This window comes from Cotesia glomerata, linkage group LG10 (assembly GCF_020080835.1).
Source record: "Cotesia glomerata isolate CgM1 linkage group LG10, MPM_Cglom_v2.3, whole genome shotgun sequence".
In the NCBI taxonomy this organism is placed as follows: Eukaryota; Metazoa; Arthropoda; class Insecta; order Hymenoptera; family Braconidae; genus Cotesia; species Cotesia glomerata.
Window position 1 is genome coordinate 13,982,000 of NC_058167.1, and position 21,284 is coordinate 14,003,283.

General features: G+C 30.6%; 6 protein-coding genes, 1 long non-coding RNA gene and 1 other non-coding gene across 12 annotated transcripts; 5 read left to right on the forward strand and 3 right to left on the reverse strand.

The window, feature by feature from the left end:
* The first annotated feature begins 16 nt into the window (after positions 1-16).
* Positions 17-2,009, forward strand: LOC123272437 (28S ribosomal protein S18b, mitochondrial). The gene is made up of 5 exons (XM_044739206.1): positions 17-245; positions 312-456; positions 849-946; positions 1,271-1,401; positions 1,481-2,009. The coding sequence occupies exons 1-5, from the start codon at positions 189-191 to the stop codon at positions 1,629-1,631; spliced, it is 582 nt and encodes a 193-aa protein (XP_044595141.1). The 5' UTR covers positions 17-188; the 3' UTR covers positions 1,632-2,009.
* Positions 1,669-3,208, forward strand: LOC123272432 (pyridine nucleotide-disulfide oxidoreductase domain-containing protein 1). The gene has a single exon (XM_044739193.1). It carries the CDS (start codon positions 1,669-1,671, stop codon positions 3,076-3,078), a length of 1,410 nt encoding a protein of 469 aa, XP_044595128.1. The 3' UTR covers positions 3,079-3,208.
* LOC123272428 (kinesin-like protein KIF14) lies at positions 3,184-16,179 on the reverse strand. Of its 4 annotated transcripts, none has more exons than XM_044739185.1 (11): positions 16,005-16,179; positions 14,804-15,307; positions 13,178-13,961; positions 12,876-13,004; positions 7,619-7,779; positions 7,289-7,480; positions 6,894-7,157; positions 6,547-6,619; positions 6,316-6,485; positions 5,762-6,215; positions 3,184-4,474 (listed from the first exon to the last, which is right to left on the reverse strand). In XM_044739185.1, exons 1-11 carry the CDS (start codon positions 16,043-16,045, stop codon positions 3,752-3,754), a joined length of 3,495 nt encoding a protein of 1,164 aa, XP_044595120.1. In that variant the 5' UTR covers positions 16,046-16,179; the 3' UTR covers positions 3,184-3,751. The 4 variants fall into 4 exon arrangements, with proteins under 4 accessions (XP_044595120.1, XP_044595121.1, XP_044595119.1 ...); XM_044739186.1 differs by having other exon boundaries at positions 15,862-16,122; XM_044739184.1 differs by having other exon boundaries at positions 15,663-16,122.
* Positions 4,572-4,643, reverse strand: Trnap-agg. Its single transcript has one exon. It is a non-coding gene; the product is annotated as a tRNA-Pro (tRNA).
* Positions 8,365-11,584, forward strand: LOC123272439. The gene is made up of 2 exons (XM_044739208.1): positions 8,365-9,112; positions 10,201-11,584. The coding sequence occupies exons 1-2, from the start codon at positions 9,010-9,012 to the stop codon at positions 10,491-10,493; spliced, it is 396 nt and encodes a 131-aa protein (XP_044595143.1). The 5' UTR covers positions 8,365-9,009; the 3' UTR covers positions 10,494-11,584.
* On the forward strand, positions 12,106-12,649 carry LOC123272441. The gene is made up of 2 exons (XR_006511087.1): positions 12,106-12,390; positions 12,505-12,649. It is a non-coding gene; the product is annotated as an uncharacterized LOC123272441 (long non-coding RNA).
* An 87-nt stretch (positions 16,180-16,266) lies between the features above and the next one.
* On the forward strand, positions 16,267-18,541 carry LOC123272433 (protein catecholamines up). The gene is made up of 3 exons (XM_044739194.1): positions 16,267-17,534; positions 17,859-17,934; positions 18,016-18,541. Exons 1-3 carry the CDS (start codon positions 16,518-16,520, stop codon positions 18,189-18,191), a joined length of 1,269 nt encoding a protein of 422 aa, XP_044595129.1. The 5' UTR covers positions 16,267-16,517; the 3' UTR covers positions 18,192-18,541.
* Positions 18,344-20,898, reverse strand: LOC123272435 (tetratricopeptide repeat protein 19 homolog, mitochondrial). Of its 2 annotated transcripts, none has more exons than XM_044739202.1 (6): positions 20,795-20,898; positions 20,568-20,718; positions 20,207-20,491; positions 19,846-20,108; positions 19,453-19,760; positions 18,344-18,736 (listed from the first exon to the last, which is right to left on the reverse strand). In XM_044739202.1, the coding sequence occupies exons 3-6, from the start codon at positions 20,441-20,443 to the stop codon at positions 18,519-18,521; spliced, it is 1,026 nt and encodes a 341-aa protein (XP_044595137.1). In that variant the 5' UTR covers positions 20,444-20,491; positions 20,568-20,718; positions 20,795-20,898; the 3' UTR covers positions 18,344-18,518. The 2 variants fall into 2 exon arrangements, with proteins under 2 accessions (XP_044595137.1, XP_044595138.1); XM_044739203.1 differs by having other exon boundaries at positions 20,568-20,624; positions 20,795-20,893.
* Positions 20,899-21,284: the final 386 nt, after the last annotated feature.

Here is a 21,284-nt window from a genome sequence, read left to right on the forward strand (position 1 = left end):
ATGAGCCATAAAAAAAATACTTACACAGTATCTGGCTTGACGATCAAGTAAAATGGCGAACCAGTGGTTCTCAAATTGAGGATGAAAAAATAAACGTGAGGAAAACTAACCTCATAAAGTATACACTTATTACCACCGAAATTAAAAACAAAATTATTTTATTTTGTCTGCTGTTCTGACAATTAGATATGTCATTTGTTATTACCAGACTTCAAGAAGCACTGAGACACGGAATCATCAACAAGGTAATTTTTTTGGTATAAATATTATTATTTTTTAAGTATTGTTTATTTATCGGCGGTTTTTTGCAGGTTGGTGTAAGATGTTTTTCTCGAGGAAGTGTGGTGTTTCAAGAAGAATCTGAAGCTCCGAGTAATGAACCTCCAGTTGACCCAGCTAAGGATAGACGTAATCCTGTACCTGTTGAAACAAGTATTCGTTATTTAGCTAGTGACGGTAAGTTATGACATTAAAGTTAGCACTCGCTTGACAATTTTTTAATTTTTTTTAATAAATAAATTTACACCGAAAAATCATTTCTAAAAAATTCGATTTTTTATTTTTCTCATTTTCTTTGACATAATTTATTTGTTATAAAAATTCTTAAAATTATAAAATATCTGCTAAACTAATTTTCATCGGTAAGTTTAATAATTAAATACTCTAATTCTTAGTGGAAAATAAGGACTCAATTTCTTGTGGACTATTTTTTATGGACTAAGTCCACAAGAAATTGAGTCCTTATTTCCCACTAAGAATTAGATTATTAATAAGACAAGGGCATAAATATCATGAATATATTTAATGACAGTGAGATTTGTTTAAAAATTTTTTACTTTAATTTTTAGCGTATAAAGAGACTTATGGGAGTGAGCCAGTTTGGAAACCGTTTCGCAGAAATCACAAGGGTTCACTTCCTCCAAAAAAAACTAGAAGAACTTGTATTGTAAGTATTTTATTTATTTTATATTTTTTCTATACATATTATTTTATTGTTAAATGAATAATTTTTATTATTTTACATTAAAGTAATTGAATCTTACTGAAATCTATAAACACAACAATTTTTTAGATTTTTATAACAATTAAATTATTATGAAAAAAATTCTAAATGTAAAAATTAAAAAATGTTCTTAAATATTTTTTTTTAATATTATTGACTTGTTATAAAAATTTTCAGACATTTGCGAATTTCAGTATCATTAAAATTTTTTTATTTTGTAATTTATTTTTAATTTTATTAATTAAAATAAAAAATTTGTTTTTATAGAGAAGCGGTATAATATCAACTGGTAGCCCATGTCCAATCTGCCGTGACGAATATTTAATAATCGATCATAGAAATACTGCTTTGCTGAAACAATTTATCTCTCCATACAACGGCGAAGTGATAAGTTACGAGTAAGTAAAAATAAATAGATAAAATAGTACAAAATATTTGTTCAGACTTATGTTTTTATCAATTGTATTTTTTTTTTAGAAAAACAAACATTTGTCAAAAACAACATAAAAATCTACTCATAGCGCTTCATCGCGCACACGATTATGGTACTATTACATACGACGTCGATTTCAGACAATACGATTACTCTGATTGGTACAGACCTGAAGAAGATCAACAGAAAAATTAATAAATTATTATAGTTTATATATTAATTATATTTAACGATGGAAGCACCTTTTGTTATTGTTGGAGGCGGAATCGCTGGGGTATCTTGCGCGGAGAGCATATCATTTTTAGCTCCCGATGAAAAAATAATACTGATAAGTGCGAGTCCGCTTATTAAAACAATAACAAATGTTGAGCCAGTTGGAATGACTATGATGAAGTTTGATGTCGAAGAAAAAGAGTCCAAGTCTCTGTCTGAAAGAAATTCATTATTAGCAGTAGTTAATGATGTTGTGGCGCAAATAAATATTAATGACAAGACTGTTGAAACAGAAGAGGGATTAGTAATAAAGTACAATAAATTATGCCTTTGTAATGGAGCCAGAGCTCGTATCATTAACGAGAACAATCCGTATGTTATTGGTATCCGTGATACTGAGTCTGTGGAAAATTTTTCACGCAAGATAACAAACGCACGTCGAGTTATAGTTGTTGGCAATGGTGGTATTGCCACAGAGATTGTTCATGAGGTAGAAAACGTTGAAGTTATTTGGATAATTAAAGATAAACATATATCAGCAACTTTTGTAGATCCAGGAGCTGCGGAATTTTTCCATGATAAATTGACCAAAGATAAATTTTCAACCGAGAAAAGTAATGTGTGTAAAAGATTTAAGTACACTATTACCGACGGTAAAAATAGAAGTGGACTTGGCGCTGCTTTGGGTCCTAATTGGCATGAATCGTTTGCTCGCAGAGGCTTAGCCGCCGACGCGATAAAGGTTCAAGTTGAGTATGAGTCTGAAGTAAAGAGAATCCTCCGGCCTGACCAAGTTCCAAGTACATCTGATGACTGGCCGGTTTATGTAGAGCTGACTAATGAAAAAATAATCGGATGTGATTTCATTATATCAGCAACTGGAGTCACGCCTAATGTCAACGTCAAGGGCTTAGAAAATCTTGTGCTTGGTCAAGACGGTGGATTTTTAGTCGACTGGAAATTGGAGACCTCTGCTAGTGACGTCTACGCTGCTGGAGATGTCTGTACAGCTGGATGGGATCTTGCAGCACATTGGTTCCAAATGCGTCTGTGGACTCAAGCTCATCAGATGGGTCGGTATGCTGCTAAGTCAATGGTGTCGAGTTATAAAAATGAAAGATTTCTTCAGGATTTTTGCTTTGAACTCTTCACTCATGTAACTACTCTTTTTGGCTACAAAGTTGTGCTTCTTGGGCTCTACAATGGACAAAAACTAGGTAGTGATTATGAGATTTTGCTGAGGATGACTAAAGGTCTTGAGTATATCAAACTTGTAATGAAGGATAACAGACTTCAAGGTGCGGTATTGATCGGTGATACTGATCTGGAAGAAATGTGTGAAAATTTAATTCTTAATCAATTAGATTTGAGTATTTATGGCGAGGATTTATTAAATCCAGACATTGATATCGAAGAATATTTTGATTAAGTTTTTTTGGTTTATTTAATAATTATTTGCGTCGCAACATTTATGAATCAAAACTTCATCATTGTACTATCTATCATCAATTATAAATAATTTATAAAATCACAATTGAATAGAATATAAAAAATCTTTATTCTAAATGAAACTTTGTTTTGTTCATTGCATTTGAACTTATTAAATCATAATGTCTTATGTTTATATTTAAAGTTAATATTAATATAAAATTGATAATAAAAATTTTAGTAAATTTATCTTAACAGATTACTTATTGTTTTTATAAAACTCGTTTATGTAATTATCTAATTATTTATTAATAATGATAATCAGTCTTACTATTTATAGTAAGCATTCTCGAGAGACTTTACTTACAAGTAAGTATTAGTGACGTATCACTACTTTTTTTTATTCTTATCTATTTTGTTTTTCATTTTCTTAAAAAATACAAGGCAAGACTAAAATATATTATAATAATAATTATTAATAAAAACAACACGAATTATTAAGAGATAAACGTAATAAATATTAATAAAAAATTTCGGCCACCAATATCGGTCCAATGACTTGTATTTAGGACCTGGCATTCGCTAATCAAAACACTTATATTATGAAATTAGTCTATCAATATTTTAAATATTAAATCTAAAGATATGTTTAGTTATGTTTAAACAAATATATATTATTTAACATTAAATCGTACGGACTTAGAGTTATTGTCTTGTGAAAAAGGACATCGGAATGTATTACTTTCTGATGTTCTATTATCATCGAATTTGTTTAATTTTTCGTTATTAATTTGGTTTACGGAAGCAACGGAGTTCTCAATGACAGTATTGTTAGAACTCTCAATATTTGTACTATTATCGTTGGTCTTATGCAACGAATTAAACGTTTCTCTCAATGTAGAGACGACATTGCGAACTTTATCCAACGATTTAGTGACCTCTCCACTTGTCTCACGGCTTTCATACTGATGACACAACTTTCCGAGGGTCTTAGCAGCAACTTCTATCTGCAGCAGACACGCATCCATGTCTTCGTATCTCCTCAGTACAGCAGAGTCCGTTGTTTTGTCTATCGTCGAGTCCAAAAATGAGCCGTTCATTGATAACTGGTGGAAACTTTCATTCAATTGTCTTTTTACTGGCGTTAGATTCACAGATATACGACTCATGTCTAAGGAATCTTCAGGCATTTCACTTTCATCAAACATTTCCCAATTAGTACCGTCGCAATCAACCAATTCTTTTATGGTGTCTTCATTGTCGAAGTCGCGGAGTCGTCGTACCCAGTCTAGAAAGTTTTCCGGCTGCCATACAGTCTCTAGCATACGATCACGATCTCTAATTCTTATAACTGGTTGCAGACCTTTCTCTGAAATAACTCGTGACTGCGCAAATTCCTGAAAAATATAATGTTATATTAACAATATAAAATAATATTTTATGTAATTAATGAATGTAATTAATGAATTTTGGAGCAAAATGACAAAAAAAACCGGGCTCGTCCGGGATTTGAACCCGGGACCTCTCGCACCCTAAGCGAAAATCATGCCCCTAGACCAACGAGCCGGATATATGAATTACAAATCAATTGACATACAAAATTTGTAAGTTAGTTAAGACTACAAAGCCCCTTAATTTTGAACAAATTTGTGAAAAAAAAGCTCCAAATTGTTCATTAAGAAATGTAATTTGGTATTTTGAATTGTTTTTTATTAAATAAGATGTTTTTTATGTTATAATTTCAATTTATCTATGAAAATAACTCGATTAAAACACCGGTAGGAATGGTCTATTGAGACTGTGGCGCTACCTGGTGGCGCGAATGTGCAATTTTCGTTTAAAACTGTACACTAGTATGTAATTCATTAATTATTTATTTTTACTTAAATGAATTTAAATATCATTCATCATACTTATGTCATTTTAATATTACTACGTAGTTTTAACTCGGACTGTTTATGTGATGCGTATGCTGACGATAGTAAGCTCTACTTAGCAATAAAATATATCCGTGACTGTTCGAGATTTCAGAGCTTCATTACATTTTTTGAAAATTTATGTACTAATTATGACTTGTTTCTGAATCTTGATAAATGTAAAATTATGTCTTTCTGTAGAAATAAGTGTCTGATACAGTTCGATTATGTGATTGGCGGCGTTTCTGTTAAAAGAGTTATCTGTCACACGGACCTAGGCGTTACATTTGATAACAAACTCACCGTTCAACCTCACATTAATAAAGTTGTGACTGGCTCTTGGAAGATGTTAGGGTTTGTTACACGATCTAGTCGCAACTTACATACCACAAAGGCAATAAAAAGTATCTACTATTCCCTAGTCAGATCCCGTTTAGAGTATGCCTCAATTGTATGGTCTCCTATATATGATGTTTACTCTAACAAAATTGACAAAATACAAAAGAAATTTCTTAAATTTTTCACGTGGAGGATTGACGGGTCATGTTCGTAACGCGTTTAGTTCAAGACAATATCGACTGCGCATGAATTCGTAGTCTAATAACGCTCAAGGTGCCAGTGCTAAGACGTGGACCACCCTTTCATCTTCCAATAACCAACACCAACTTTGCCACGTCTGCTTCTATTTACCGTATGATGGATGCATTTAATAAATTACATAACTCAGATAAGTAATAATAAAAAAAAATAAATAAACTTATTACGTACATAATTAATTCCAATATCTCGACAACGCTGAGTAGCTTCTCTAACCAAAAGTTGCATTTCGTGTAATGTAATACCGCCTTCTGCAATAATTTCATTGCTAGCCGCAATTGTAAGAGCCACTTCAGCGTCAGCAGTTGCTTCATTCAAAATTTTTTTCAGTTCTTGGAGAAAATTCGACTCGTAAGGCTCGACATTTATTTTAGAGTCTTCCGTTTCACGTCTTTTATTTTCTTCTATTTGGTACGTAAGCATCTCTTTCTCAACCTCCAATTGTCGTTTCCTCTTACTAACTTCTTCTAAAGCGAGTTTCTGTTGCTCTAAAGTTGTCCCGAGCATTTTTATCTCACGCTCGTAAGTAGTTTTCTGCGATCCCAACTGCGTTTCAACTTCTCTTTTTGCGTTCTCAAGTTCTTTTATCGCTCTACGCTTCGATTCTTCCAATTCAGCTCGTAGTCTAAAAATATAGTTAAATAATTAATTGATTAAAGAATTAATTGATTAACCACGATAACAATGACTTGCATTGTTTTTATAAGAAAGAAATAAGAAATTACTTTTCCTCTTGAATAGCGAGTATTTCTTGATGCGCAAATTCATAATCAATAGGCTGATTATTACTTTGTACATTCGAATTATCTTCATTTGGATTGCATACTTTAAAATAATGATTACCGCCGATGACTAAACGATCTCCATGCTTCAAATAAAGTTTATCGCATACCATCTAAAAATAAACAAACAACAGTTACAATCCATTCACAAGATAATTACATTATTTAAATTACCTGTCCATTAACGTAAGTGTCACCATTCGCTTCAGGCATCAAGCTCAATACTCCTTTGTTATTTTCGATCGTGCTAAACATAATATTTTAGTTAATAAAAATTATAGTAATGATTAAAAATAATAATAATTATTGAGTTGTCAATGTAATTAGATATGATTCACGCAATAATGCAGTCACGAAAAAAAATATAAATGGAGAATTAGTCACCATGCTATTAAAAAAATATACCAGTGAATAAATAAAAATGAAAATGAAAACGATAATTATAATTGTATTCATAAATGCAAATAAGGTAAGTGTGCATATAGAAAATGTCTTTCTTCTCGTCTCTCTTCGTGACTAACCAGTGAAATGGAGCAACTAATGGTCCATCCAGGACAATGTCAATTGGATCAACCTGCTTGCTTTGCCGCCCTATACGCACTTTTCCGTGAGGAATAAGATACAGTAGCGTACCAGAGAGCATAGGATCCGCTGCAAGATTGACCAAACAAGGAGTCGACTTTATTTCCTTGTAGTCTAATTCAATAGCTATCCCACAGTGTCGCAGATAATTAATCTCAGATTTTTTACGCTCCTCAGCTTCCTGTAATTTTTCTTTCCAAGACCTAAAAGTAATTCCGCGGACAATTAAGTTTCTACAATTGTTTTTCTCTCAACCTCCATAACAAACTCCGTGAGAAGAGAACTCCTGTCTATTTTTAATAAAATAAACAGAAACTCAATACAAAAAACTCACTTCTGATTTGTAACAAGCTGTTCTTCAGTCCGCTTCAATTGGTCTCTCAATTGTTCAATCTCCAGTTGTTTTTTCTGTATCTCTAAATTGTCATTGCCTGAATCCCCGCTGTCTAATAACCTCCTTGGGCCTAATTGCCGCTCATAATTTTCTCTAACTCCACGCAGTCTCAATACTTCAGCTTTAAGCTCTCTGAAAACAACAAAAATCATTAAATAGGATAACAAAAAACAGCTTTTAATTCTTATGCATACAAACTTTTATATGACTAAGATAATTGTTTATTTTCATTTGTAATACAATAAATGGATTTTCTTTGTTTCAACTTGCCTTATCAGTTTATCATGAGGATCTTCGTTGATCCGAACGCGGTTGACAATAGACCTAGCTTGGCACGCATAACGAAGGGTCGCCAGCGTTTCTTCCAAATGCGTGCTGCTGGGTGATACGGTGGCCAGCATCGCAGTTTTTGAATTACCTCCAAGGCTTTCCTATAAATTAAAACATAAAATTGTTTTTTTCCAGTAACAGCCTTCTATTTAATTGATTAAGTTTTAAAAAGTCCAATTGACATCATATTTTATGAACAATACTGTTATCACTTGATAGTAGCGAGTAAAGTGTTAAAAACTGTTGTGATAATTTATAACAATTAAAAATGATCCATTATCAAAATGTATTTTCAGTATTAAGCCCGATATAAGTGAAGAACAAATTCCATAGCATAAAAAAAAAATATCTTAACTCGCTAAAAATGTGCTATCTTGCAAGTAAGGAAACGATGACTCAATTTATCAATTTTACCTTGACTAATCAGATAATTAAAAAAAAATATACGTATATAAAAGGAACATGCGGTTTAATAGAAGTAAACAGATCATATGAAAGCTGCGTAGTAAATTTAATCTGTAAGGAAATAGATCGGGAGTAGGATATAAATAAATAAAAGGATAATTGGAAAATTGAGGGCCTTGTTTGTAAGAAAAATATCTTGTACAGACTGTACGTTGATACGGTCACGTATACCAGGGCTAAACCGGATAGTGTAAGTTCAGCCGTACTGTAACAGGTTCGCTGATTTAAAATATATGTGAATTGCAGACTGATGTATACACATTACTATTACGTGGAGGAGGTAAAGGGAATGACGACAGATTAGTATTGGTAGCATGTAGGCTGAAATAAGCATCTCTACCATACAGACAACAGAGAATATGTACGAACATCAGCCTGAGGAGCAGAGTGTGTACGTTACCACTAGTGGGGACTAACCAACGCGGGATCACAAGTAAACATTCATGCGCGTCAACCACGCCGTAGTTGAAAGCAAAACACCGACGCATTACGTTCTATTCACGTAAAATTTATAATAAAATACGTTGACGTTTAACTCCAGTCTGTTAAATACATTCAATAAATATCAAGTCTTAATTTCATCATTTACACCGTGTTTCATAACTCGTACTTCATACCTCAAGAAATAATATGATTTATCAGTAAATTGGAATTGTAATAAAGTTCCATTGATTTTATCTTATTTAAAAATCTACTTTTTGTGATATGACCTAGAGTTCATTGAAACATTCATTTATTGAGACACTAAGGATGAGAATAATTATTGTCAGCTGAGCTGATAATAATTTATGAATAACTAGTTCTGAAGATTTAGTTAGTTAAATATTAAATATCGAGGATTTAGTATAAAGGAGCAGAGAGAAAAAATGGATCTTGTTTACATGCCAGAAATTATGACCTACGGATCATTCAGAGCTCCGACTTTAAGAGACTATGAGCAACCGTGGAATAAAAATTATTTTCAATATGGTATGTTTGTAATTATTTTTTTATTATTTATTCCGTTATTTTGTAGTATTTACCATATCATCAATTATTTATAAAGGTTGAAGATCATTCAGTAACCGCTGAAAACAATAAGTTTCGCGTGCCGGTAGATATCTTTAGACCAGATATTTTTAACTTTATTACGAGAGTTTTTAATAGTTTGATTATAATAAAGTCGCGAATTCTAAACTCGGCCTTTACTTTTATGGAGTAAAATTCAAGTTATTATTAATATAATAAAACTGAAGTTATTTAATTAAATATAATTAAAAACGATGACGCTAGACATACGTAAATAGAGTGAAAGTTGCTAGCTCAGGTTTTTTTTTTTTTTTTTTTTATCTAAATATTTGTTTACGATTCATAAATCTTTTTTATTTTATGTAATTTAAATTTTAATAAATTCGATGACTAAATCGCTTGCTGATAATTTTTGATCTAATTTTATTTATTATTTATTGGAGTGTTTTTTTTCGATAATTCACTGATAGGACACTAGAGGTATAAAAAGTAGGCCAAGCTTAAATTGCGACGCAGCCCGTCTTGTTAGTGTTGATACACTCTAGTTTGTCCTCACCTTGTGGTCAGTCTGCTGTGTTATATCGAAGAACGCATTTTATTTTTTCAAGGACACCAAATAGTCTTGCGTGTTTACTAAAATTTATTACTATTACTTGTTTTTAAATATTATCATAGATATGTTTGTTTACTTTTTTATGCATTTATATTGCCATGAGATAACAATGAGCTGTACACAGTTTATGAAAAATAAAATTGCAAGTTTCTTATCATGTCAATTTTAACACAAGATTAATGACCTTAGCATAGATTATTTTAAAAAATAGATAATAAAATAATAAATAAATAAAAAAATATTAGGGATAAAATAATCCCAATTAAAAATTAATTTATTTAAATGGATAAGATTAATTTATTTTAATTTATTTAATATTAATACTAAATCCGGAAAATACGGAAAGAAACTTAACCGGTTTTTTATTATAAAAATTTTATTTATTTATGTTGAGGTGTGTTTATTTATATTTACTTTGTTTTTGTTTTTATTGAAGGTAAATCACCGTCTAATACCACGACTAGACAACAGCAAGAACATTTACAGCAGCAATTACGCGCAAACTCTAAAAAGGAACACTGCCATTTGTGTAAAGAGAGCAAGAGAAGATCACTCGGGGCCTATATAAAGGGCAAAGGTAGATCTATTTCTTGTAACGAGATACACGAAGAGGTGGAGGAGGAAGATGAAGAAATTGATAATGCCAGGGACAATAAAAACCAGTCATCTGATACTAAAACTTGCAAGCCAAGCGTTAAAAATAATGAAAAAATTGCCACTAAATTGTAAATTATTATTATTATAAATAAGCATTATTCTAGATGTAAGATTTTTTTTAAAGAGATTTATGTCTAAGATTATTTTTATAGGACTTGAATATTTTCGATTAAAAATATGAGATGAAGGACAGAATTTTTAATGAGATGTTAATAATTAAATGAATGATTAATTGTTATTTATAGAGCGGAATATGGAATTTTGTAAAGAAACTAAGCTTGATGGTACTTGGGTTTTATTTTTCGGGTGAAATTTTTCCACTGAGTTAATACTTTATTTTTTATGCTGTGAATATTTTTTTTTTTTTTTTTATTTTTTTTTATTATATTTATATTATTATATTATGGAAAAGGTAAATTATGTTGGGTGTAAGTGGAATAATTTTAGTCATTAGCTTATCTCGGATGATAATTTAGCGATTAAATAGTCTATTAAATAAATATTTAATTTATTTAAGCACAAATATTTTGAGTTTTAATGAATAAAGAATAAATAAGACAAGGTTCAATTGAAAATAGCTACGATAATTATAGATCACGTGAGTTATTATAAATAAATCTGTACAAGTATATCAATATGTTTATAACGATGTCTAGAAATAATTAAGCCGATAAATATTATTGTTTATTAAATTAACGGTATTTATACACGGCATTTTATAAATATGTTTTTTTATATATGATTGTTTTTTAGACTATTTTCATTTGAAAAAGATAAAAATGGATTTAAGAACCTTGTTTACTATCAAGAAGTTTAATTACGATTATAAAGTTGTTAAAAATTGTAAAGTTAAGATAAAAAAATTGAAATATTTTATAATCAAAGTAATTAAATTTTAGAATTGTTATTTATAATACTAATGGTTAAATATAATTATTGAATCCAGGCCAGACAGAATAATTACAATTACAGACAATTGCATGTAATTCGGTCAAAAAATGTTTAATACATCAAAGTGTATGTTTACGTAAAAATTATGATTTATGGAAAGTGTGAGGTGATTATCGGAGATTACTAAAATTTCGTAAATCCTCTGTACTGTTTATCAGAAGTTTATTCATCTTTTTTTTTTTAATTTTTTTTTTTTTTTTTTTTTTTTTAAGGAACAAAGACTGACAGCTGTTATACTTTAAAACTCTATTTACTTTAGCCACATGATTGTCAAGTAATCTGTTATCAATCCATCAAATATTCAATAGTTTGATTGATCGATTAAAGGAAAAATGTTAACTAATAATTTAAAAATAAGTATTAAATATGTTTATAGTTATTAATGATAAAAAATATGTACAGTTGTACAAATATATAGACTTATAAGCAATAAAAATTCATAGAATAAAATTATCTTTATTAATTAATTTTTTTTATGCCCCTAATTTAATTCTCGGATTTAAAAAATATGACGTAGGCGCTCCTTTTGCCGCCATTTATTTTAAATGCGTCATTGTGCACACGGTACGAATATGACTACTGATAGCTTGAAAAAAATAATTTTTTACTCGAATGAATTTTTAAAATTCAAATTAAAAAGGTGAAATCAGTTCCGGTATTTTTTAAAAATTAATCGGAGAAAAATGATACATTTAAATTTAATAGCGGAAATTTATAATTTTAGTGAATGTAAAATAGAATTATAAATTACGCGGTTATTGGTGCCGTGTGCAAAGCTAAGTGCCGTGTGGAAATTGTATAAAGCCACAATTGACGACTGAGCGGCCAGTGGTTTCTGTTATTTTATCAGAGAACAACATATTTTATCGACTACAGAGTGCTGTTGATAATATAGAAAATTCTAGAACAAGCGGAGAATTTTATTTTTTTAAACAGTTATTATTTATTCGATTTTAAAAACCAATAATGGGCTGGGATATGTTCAAACGCAACAAGAACGACAAAAAAGAGGTTCAAGGTAAGTTAGATTATAAAATTTATGGATTTTTATCATTAAGATATGTAAGAAGGTCAATTGCATTGGCTATTTTTATCCGTTGTGTCATATTTTTGGTTTTTTTCCTTTTTGCAGACCAACAGAAAAGTAAAACCGAGAGGTCCAGGTGTCAATGTGAGGAATTAGGAAAAAAATGCCAATGCCAGACCAATTGCGGTTGCAGATGTGGAACGAAACGCGTATACATTCGTCCGCCAATGTTCAATTACTTCACCGACACGATGCATTAACTGGTTACAATAACGAATAAAAAAGAGAAAGTTTTTTATATCGATGACGAAGACGTGGCAGTATGGATTTCATCATCAACTTAAAAATGCAACCATCAAGTATTATATGAAAATCTTTTTTTAACTGAGTATTATATTTTTTTAAATTAATCAAATGTTATTAGCTGTAACAATTAAATTATTTATAAAAAAAAATAAATAAAAATATAAACTTACCTTCAATAACCATGTTAATACCGACTCCCGATACGGAACGAACCCTCGTTTTCTGTTGCTAGTACTTTCAGCTAGTGATGCAATTACTTTTCCTAAAATCAGCAACGATTTGTTAATTGAAACTCCTTCCTAAAATTAAATAAAAAAATTGTATTAATTTAATAATTTAATTAATTTTTTAAAATAAAAAAAAATTGTAATAATTTAATAATTCAATTAATTTTTTTAAATAAAAAAAAAATTGTATTAATTTAATGATTTAATTAATTTTTTAAAATAAAAATAAATAAAAAAAAAATTACCCGCAATCTATCACCACTTGCGCAAGTTTGACTCAACCGTTCGCTACCAGCAAGATCAACAAGATTTATTTTACTACGTCGACTAGATTCAGCAGAGCTTGACACATTAGAAGATTCAGACTTCTTCGGACCTTGGGTCAAAATAATACTAAATATGCTGTGTGACCTCGAGCTCTTCTCGTTCATTCCCGTAGCAGCAGTAGCTCGCTGAGAATTCCCAACCTTTAGCCACATCTGGAGGTCTTCGTAGCTCTGGACACTGTGCTGACTCAAGTCGACGACGTAGGGTCCAAACACCGGGTGTTCTCGAACTTTTAAAGGTGCTCGTTTGCTTCCATTACCACTAGAATTGTTTGCTAGCAGATCGTGGATCTTCTCGTTGTAAATTTCAAAGTAACTGATCTCCACGCCAATTGTGTAGTGACTGTTGCGAGCAGCCAGGGAGAATAAGTCGTAGCAGAATCTGGGAATTATTCCAGCATCTTCTGACGGCGCTAAGTCGTTCGAAAGAGTTGACTCACCCATCATACTGAAGCTCTTTCCCGAACCCGTTTGCCCATAGGCAAAAAGACAGACATTGTAGCCTTCAAAGGCGTTCTGTACCAACGGTGACACCATGCTGTTGAAAACAGTCACCTGGCTGGCATGGTTCGCTCTGGCGGTGTTTGCGTATGAAACAAAACAATGGTCGTATGAAAATGTATGTTGTGATGCATCGCAGTCTACTGTGATGTTCGTTCCTTGGACTTTGACGATTGACATTACTTTTGGGTCACTCAATTCTCTGCAATAAATAATTAGTAATTAAAAATTAATTGACAAAAGTTTATTTATTTAACTCGTTGAGGACACATGGGGTCTAGAGGACCTCAGGCAAACTTTGAGGCAATTTTAAATTTAGAAGGAGATTTATAAATGAGACTTGAGGAGCTGATTTTCAAAAGGGTATCTTTTCGTATTTTAAAAGAGTAGTTTTTTGAACTTTTAAATATTAATTACTTTGTGAATTATAAAGATTTCTAAATGAAAATCGAACTGTAGCTTCATAACCGATAGAACTTTGTAGCTAGATTAAAAAAGTTCAATAAAAATATTTATAATTGAAGATAGCCAGTTTTTTGTCTTGATTAATAAAAAATGAAAAGATATCCTTTTGAAACTCCTTACTTAGTCTCATTTACGACTGATTTCATTGAGATTTTTGAAGATATTTCTATTTTTTTATTGTAATAATTATAATAAAAGAGTTTTATGACAAAAAACTAAATCTTTTTATATTATTTTGCATGTTTAAATGTCTTACTCTCATTTTAAGCGACTGACTAAAATTCTTAACTTAAAACTTGAGAATAAATATATTTATTTAAAACTTCATCAAATATTGATTTTTTTTTCTCAAAATATATTGTTTTCCGAATAAAATGGCGTCGATTTTTTTTCAACATCGTAAAAATCAAAATTTCTGCGACTTTTTTTAATAACTATCAAGATATTTAGAAGGGATGTTAAAATGCCAATTATAAGTTAATACATCACATAGGAAACGAATTAGAACTGTATTGCTGAGTGGGGTCCACTGAAGTGCGTCCTCAACGGGTTAAGAATAAAAATATTATTGAAACTTACTTTGAGTTCATGGGCCTAACTCTAATGCCAACAGTTAAATTACTAGTTTCTCCTTCATAAATCGTCGGTTCATCAGTAGCAACGTCACTCTTGCCTCTTGGTGTCTCAAATTGCACGACACCAAAACAATCCGGCGTAGATTGGTGCAAATAGTGATCACTGAAAAACTTTTTGCTGGGAGTCCTGAAGGGCGTACCATCAGTCCTTGGAGGTTTGGCCGAACAGAAATGTGTCACCGGTGACTTTTCAGTCGGCATGTGATACCCTCGGGACTTGGGTGTCTTGAGTTTATCATCAGACATTGCTTTTTTAAGCCTGTCTTGCCTGAGAGTCGTCGTTGATTTAGATTTGCTTGTACTGCTAAATGCTGGGCTGCTGTTCATCCTGCCTTGTGACGCCAAGTCTGTCTTTTTAGGTGTCACCGTCTCAACTGACGTAGATTTTTTTTTATTTAGCTTTGACTTGTCCATTGTTATTTTATCCAGGTCCTGGTTACTTTTACCACTGAAAATAAAATATTTAGTTAGTTATTTAAAATTTTTTTATTAAAATTAAGTTAGCCGACATCTAAAAATTTTTATGATTTTTTTTATTAAAGAATTATTACAAAAAAATAAAAAAAAAATTTTTTATTTTTTAAAAACTTCAAAAACTATAAGTGCAATTTTTTAAAAATATTTTTTAGTTACAAATTAATAAATTAAGCGAAATAAAAAAATAAAAAATGTCGGCTAACTTTATTATTATAAGTTTTTTTTATTATTATTCGGATTGTTAAATTCACAGTTAATAGGAGTTTCAAGCAAAATCCACAAAAGTTTTAAAATATGTGCTGTTGATTAGTTGACAGCAAACTTACTGTAGCATTTTTGAAGGTGGATTATTTTCTTTGTTGAAATTAATAGGATAAGTTGAAAAAATAGCATTGCAAGATCCATAATTTTTTTGTTGCGACATTATAAATATTGTTTAAACAATAAGCACTTGGATAAATAAAAATATGATTAAAAACCATGCAAAATATAATAATAAAAAACGCCTTAGGTCCAATGTTTAACCTTAATCTGAGGCGGTGACTTTTCAACGGCTTCCAAAGCAAGATTCACGGTCTCAATTATTTATTAAAACGTCAAATTCTTGCTGGAATATTACATTATCAATTTTGTTAATAAAAATTAGTAATTAGCGTGCAAATGTGTACTTCTGTGTAGTTGGCGGGAATAACTGGGCATTATACACCATATTACAAACAGTCTATACTGGATAAAAACTCGTTAATTTGTAAAAAATACAAATGTTTTGTTTATACGAAATGGACGCTGTCGATTGGTTGAACATTTAATTCGCTGTGTTGGTGGCAGCACGAGCGTATTCTTTATACTATACTTTATATTAAAAAATAATAACTACAAGCTGAAAACATAAGTAGTTATTATTGGTTAAGAATTTTTTAGACGCATAAAAATAAATAAAATTATTTCTAGTGTCGCAAATTAAATTTCATTGGTCGGTGATCGTTGTCCACGTTATACTTGGTATTCGTGGATAAAAAAATATATGTTGGTGCGTAATGTTTCAATACGGGTTAAATGTAATGTAGTGTACTATAGAAAAAAAAAAAAAATATAAACAACAATATAAAATTTTTTTTTGTTAAATAGATGACAAGTAGATTGTTTGTTGATTAAAAATTTAAATTTTGACAGCAGTTACAATGAAGACAATACCGAAGTGTGATCAAGATGCTTGGTGGTGGAGCAAAAGTTCTTTTTGGGGAAAAGTTGCTTTAGGTTTATTTGTTTTTATTATTTTGATGGACTTTCCTCTAATGTGCCAAGGTCATGATGCTCATGATCATCACCACCATCATCATGATCATGATCATGATGATGATCATCATCATCATGAGCCAGCGAGCTTTAAATACTCTCAAGCAGCTAACAGTAATTTCAAGCCGCCACCGGTTCATGATCATCACCATGAGCACCACCATCATGATCACGATCATGGTCATGATCATAAGCATCCAGAAGCTAAACCAACGACCGCAGAACCACGCGAGAGTGTCATGCTCAATGCTATCGGAGCAACTTTACTGATATCAGCAGCTCCGTTTGTCGTGCTCTTCTTCGTTCCTCTAGATAATTCTAAAGAAAAAGAATCATTGCTGAAGATACTGCTGAGCTTTGCATCCGGTGGTCTTTTGGGTGATGCATTTTTACATTTAATTCCTCATGCTCTGACTCCTCATTCGCATTCAGATTCAGAGTCTGATCACGATCACGGGCATGATCATGATCATGGACATGATCATGGTCATGGACACAGCCATGATCATGGTAACGGCATGGCTGTTGGTCTCAGTGTCCTACTGGGAATAATAGTGTTTTTAGTTGTGGAAAAAAGCATTAGGTTAATAAAAGGTGGTCATTCGCATTCACATTCTCATTCTCATGAAGTTGAAACCAAGTCTAAGGACAAAAAGAAGAATGATGACGCTGATGAAGAAGTTGAAGCTAAATCAGATGATGGAGACATTAAAATAGCTGGTTACTTAAATTTAGCCGCTGATTTCTTGCACAATTTTACTGACGGTTTGGCAATTGGTGCCAGTTATCTTGCTGGAAAAAATATTGGACACATCACGACCTTTACGATTTTATTACATGAAGTACCACATGAAATTGGTGACTTTGCTATTCTTGTACAGAGTGGTTGTAGTAAAAAGAAAGTAAGTATTGCGACGTTCTAATTAGTAAATTGTTCAACTCCATTTTAGAGAATCTTCTATTTGTATGAAAAAAACAATTAATTAAAAATTTATTATCACTTTAAAAAACTATTTGATATCATTAATATCTAATATAGATATAATATTTAGATTTGAATCATTCAAATAATTTATAATTGGATTATTGCTACATCAAAATGTTAAAAAATCACCCTCTAAAAAATAATGAGTTAGACAAGTTGCTAATTAGACCGTCGATTGGTGATTTAATAATTTAAATAAAAATTATTACCAAAATTAATTATTGTTTAATTTAATTTTCAGGCGATGATGCTTCAATTAATCACAGCTTTGGGTGCTTTATGCGGTACTTATGTGTCCTTATTGGCTGAAGGAATGGGTAAATAAAATAAATATACCTTGATGATAATGAATTTGTTCACCGTATAAAAATTAATATTAAAAAATATTTATCTTGCAGGAGATGTAGCAACAGCGTGGATTCTACCATTTACAGCTGGTGGATTTATTTATATCGCAACGGTGTCAGTAATACCTGAATTATTAATTGACACTAAATTCTGGCAATCAGTCAAGGAGATAATTGCTCTTTTGTTGGGTGTTTATATGATGGTATTAATTGCTGCATATGAATAAATGACGCATTACGCGATTAATATTTCAGCCTAAAAAAAAAAATAATGTAAACATTCCAAATCCTTGAAAAATTAATTATTTAATTTATGTTTTAAGGTATAAATAATTTTTAAAGACACTTACTGCCCAGAAAAAAAAAAATAACGTACATATTTACGAATTTAAAAGACTGCTCACATGAGTCAGTATTTTATAAATACCTTTATAATCTAGAGAATCACTTAAAAAAATATTATTCTCTGATAAATGACAAATAATTAATTAACCATTGTCGATTTTTGTTACAGTCTGTACAACATAGTTTATAAATTATTTTGTCTATAAACTTCATAAATTATTCTGTTTATTTACATTTAAATATTTTTTCACTTCGTCAAGACATGAATTAGCTTGTTCTTGACACGCCTCATCGTCATTCTTTTTAGCACGTTTTAGTCCTTCAAAGCATGCCATCTTAGCCTGGTTGTACAGAGATTTTTTAATATAAACATTCCCTAAATTAACGTAAACCGAACTTAGCTCTTGACAATCTTCCAATTTAATTCCTGAAATAAAAAAAATTAAGATTACTACGATAAAAGCCTCAATTATTGACAAGGGTCTAAATATTGACACCATAAATTATTTTTAAATATGTTTAATCATTTGTAATAAGAATAACTATCATTAAAATTTTTATTAAATTCTAATTAATTAAAAAAATTAAAAAAAAATACCGTCAGTTCAAAGTATTAAATATTAATTATTAAAAAAAAAAAAAAAAAAAAATTAGCACCAGTTCATCAAACCAGCTTATGAATATTTTTTTGAATTTATGAATATTTATTTTCTTAACAACTTTGATTAGAAAAACATTTTTTTTAAATGCCGAATTTAAATTAATTTCTTCATCTAATAAAATGATTTTTTTTTTAATTAACAATATATGAAAAATTTATAAGATTTAATAATTGAAATTAATTGTATGCTTTATAATATTTAAATAATGGGTGTCAATAACTAATTCAATTATTTAAAATTAATTAGTAAATATCACTAATAATCATTTAAGAAAAAGAAATTGATTAGTAAAAACATTAATTGAAACATTACCACAAAAAAAGTCGAAGATATTAATATTTGATTGCTTAAAAAAAATGAAATCATAACTTTGTCTCTAATAGTGTCAATAATTGGGGCTTTTACCTCATAATTAATAAAATAAAAAATGAAAAAAAGGGGATTAAAATCATCCAGATTATAATTTTAAAGATAAGATAACCTCTTTCAATAGCATCATTCAAATATCCAAGAGCACGATCATGCTGTCCCAAAAGGCAGTAAACAGTTCCTAGATCGTTCAGCAGAACCACAGTCTGTTCGTGACTATTTCCATAAACTTTAACACACAATTGATAAGCTTTCTGATAATTTTCCAACGCTTCGCTGAGACGTGATTCAGACAAAAGCATACGTGCATACCAATCACGACTCATTGCCCAGAGCACCAAGATATCTTCATCAGTTGGATTTTTTATAGCGTGCTCTTCAATATTATCGATACAAAACTTATATCCCTCTTCAGCTGTTCTGTTTAATTAATATTTTAATTTATTCTATTTACTCAGTAAATCAATTAATTGAGCAATCAATCAAATATTAAAAGAGTTTATACTTAATATCTCCAGATTGCTCAAAGAGTTTAGCAACCTTCAAGCTTATGTGAATAATCTTAGTATCATTCTGGTCAGTGCCAGTAGACAGCAGTCTCTGCATAACAGTCTTAAAAAGGTCCTTAGCTTTCTGAATTTCTCCAACTTGAAAAGCTAAATTAGCCATCACGTCGTACACGTAAGTAATACCTTCGAAGTGACCAAGAGTCTGGGCTTGACGCAGTGCCACGTGTAACATCTGTTCTGCTTTTTTATATTCCCCTTTCTGAAACCATTCAAGCACCAGTAATATATCCATACTTATAATATAATATATTAAATAATCAATAAGCTTACGTGACGTTGTTATAGGAACTTACTAACCTGAATTAGAAATATTGATCGTTTTATCGTCATTATAAGTTCCGGTTCTACTTCCTCCTCATCCTTGGAGAAGTTAAATCCAAAAATAGTAAACCCCATCATAAAATAACTCCAATTACGTCTTTGCTCATTATTACTCGGTATATTTTTAACAATACTTTTAAACCCAGTCACTGGCTTAATCTTATTAAAAGAAATTCTTTTAATAAAATTTGTAGCTCTCCAAAATCTAGACATTTTTTTTTTATCTCCAATAATTTATCTTAAATCTTTTGGAGTATAAAACTAAAACATAATATCAATCCAGATAAATTTTATAGATCAATTAAATTAGATAAAGCATATTTAATTTGATAAATACCTGAGTAATAAAAGCTTCTGTTATATAAATATCCCATAACCCATATTAAGTTTTAGGCTAAAGAATGTAATGAGTAATAAGAATTTTACTATCAGAGCCGTAGTACAGTGATGTTTGTAAACACATTTAAATATACCCATACATATAAGCTCTGTTACGTGACACACAGTAATAATAATAGTTATTATTATTATAATAATAAAAATAAAAATAAAATAAATATAAACCAGGTGTACAAAGAAATTTAAAAAACATAAGCGTGCATGTTTCTTCAGTTACTGTCGGCTACAATTCTCATAAACTCGGTAACAATTCGTAAGTTGATGCAATCCTATAACATAGAAGATATTTATATTTATCAGTTGTGTACATTTATAATATATATGAGTATGTGTGAGTATAATATAATATAATAACAGAGCTTGTGTACACAGAGTTAACTTGTGTAATATCCTACCACAACTTAGACGATCGATGTCAGTTCATTCGTGCTTATCCACGACAATACTCGTACCTGACTGGCTACTGCGAGGGTCCCCTTGACCTCTACCTGTTTCTCCACCATCCGCTATCCGCCGTGTAGTTCAGAATTGTACATACAGTAGTCAGTGTTTCATTCTGTTCACCAGCCCGCACCTAAACTCGCGTTTTGATGTCGCGATCACAAGACACTGTCAGTTTCATATTTATCAGGTATGTTGTGATATAACACCTAGA

Coding starts and splice junctions, on each gene's coding strand:
- LOC123272435 (XM_044739202.1), bottom strand. CDS start 20,443: ATGTCTAGATTTTGGAGAGCTACAAATTTTATTAAAAGAATTTCTTTT. Junction 20,109..20,206: donor GATCAATATTTCTAATTCAG/GTTAGTAAGTTC, acceptor GAATGGTTTCAG/AAAGGGGAATATAAAAAAGC. Junction 18,737..19,452: donor GAATGATGCTATTGAAAGAG/GTTATCTTATCT, acceptor TTTTTATTTCAG/GAATTAAATTGGAAGATTGT.
- LOC123272433 (XM_044739194.1), top strand. CDS start 16,518: ATGAAGACAATACCGAAGTGTGATCAAGATGCTTGGTGGTGGAGCAAA. Junction 17,535..17,858: donor GTGGTTGTAGTAAAAAGAAA/GTAAGTATTGCG, acceptor TTTAATTTTCAG/GCGATGATGCTTCAATTAAT. Junction 17,935..18,015: donor CTTATTGGCTGAAGGAATGG/GTAAATAAAATA, acceptor TTTATCTTGCAG/GAGATGTAGCAACAGCGTGG.
- LOC123272432 (XM_044739193.1), top strand. CDS start 1,669: ATGGAAGCACCTTTTGTTATTGTTGGAGGCGGAATCGCTGGGGTATCT.
- LOC123272439 (XM_044739208.1), top strand. CDS start 9,010: ATGGATCTTGTTTACATGCCAGAAATTATGACCTACGGATCATTCAGA. Junction 9,113..10,200: donor TAAAAATTATTTTCAATATG/GTATGTTTGTAA, acceptor TTTTTATTGAAG/GTAAATCACCGTCTAATACC.
- LOC123272428 (XM_044739184.1), bottom strand. CDS start 15,760: ATGTCGCAACAAAAAAATTATGGATCTTGCAATGCTATTTTTTCAACT. Junction 7,481..7,618: donor CCTCATGATAAACTGATAAG/GCAAGTTGAAAC, acceptor TGTTGTTTTCAG/AGAGCTTAAAGCTGAAGTAT. Junction 6,620..6,893: donor TTAGTTGCTCCATTTCACTG/GTTAGTCACGAA, acceptor TATTATGTTTAG/CACGATCGAAAATAACAAAG.
- LOC123272437 (XM_044739206.1), top strand. CDS start 189: ATGTCATTTGTTATTACCAGACTTCAAGAAGCACTGAGACACGGAATC. Junction 246..311: donor GACACGGAATCATCAACAAG/GTAATTTTTTTG, acceptor GGTTTTTTGCAG/GTTGGTGTAAGATGTTTTTC. Junction 947..1,270: donor AAACTAGAAGAACTTGTATT/GTAAGTATTTTA, acceptor TTGTTTTTATAG/AGAAGCGGTATAATATCAAC.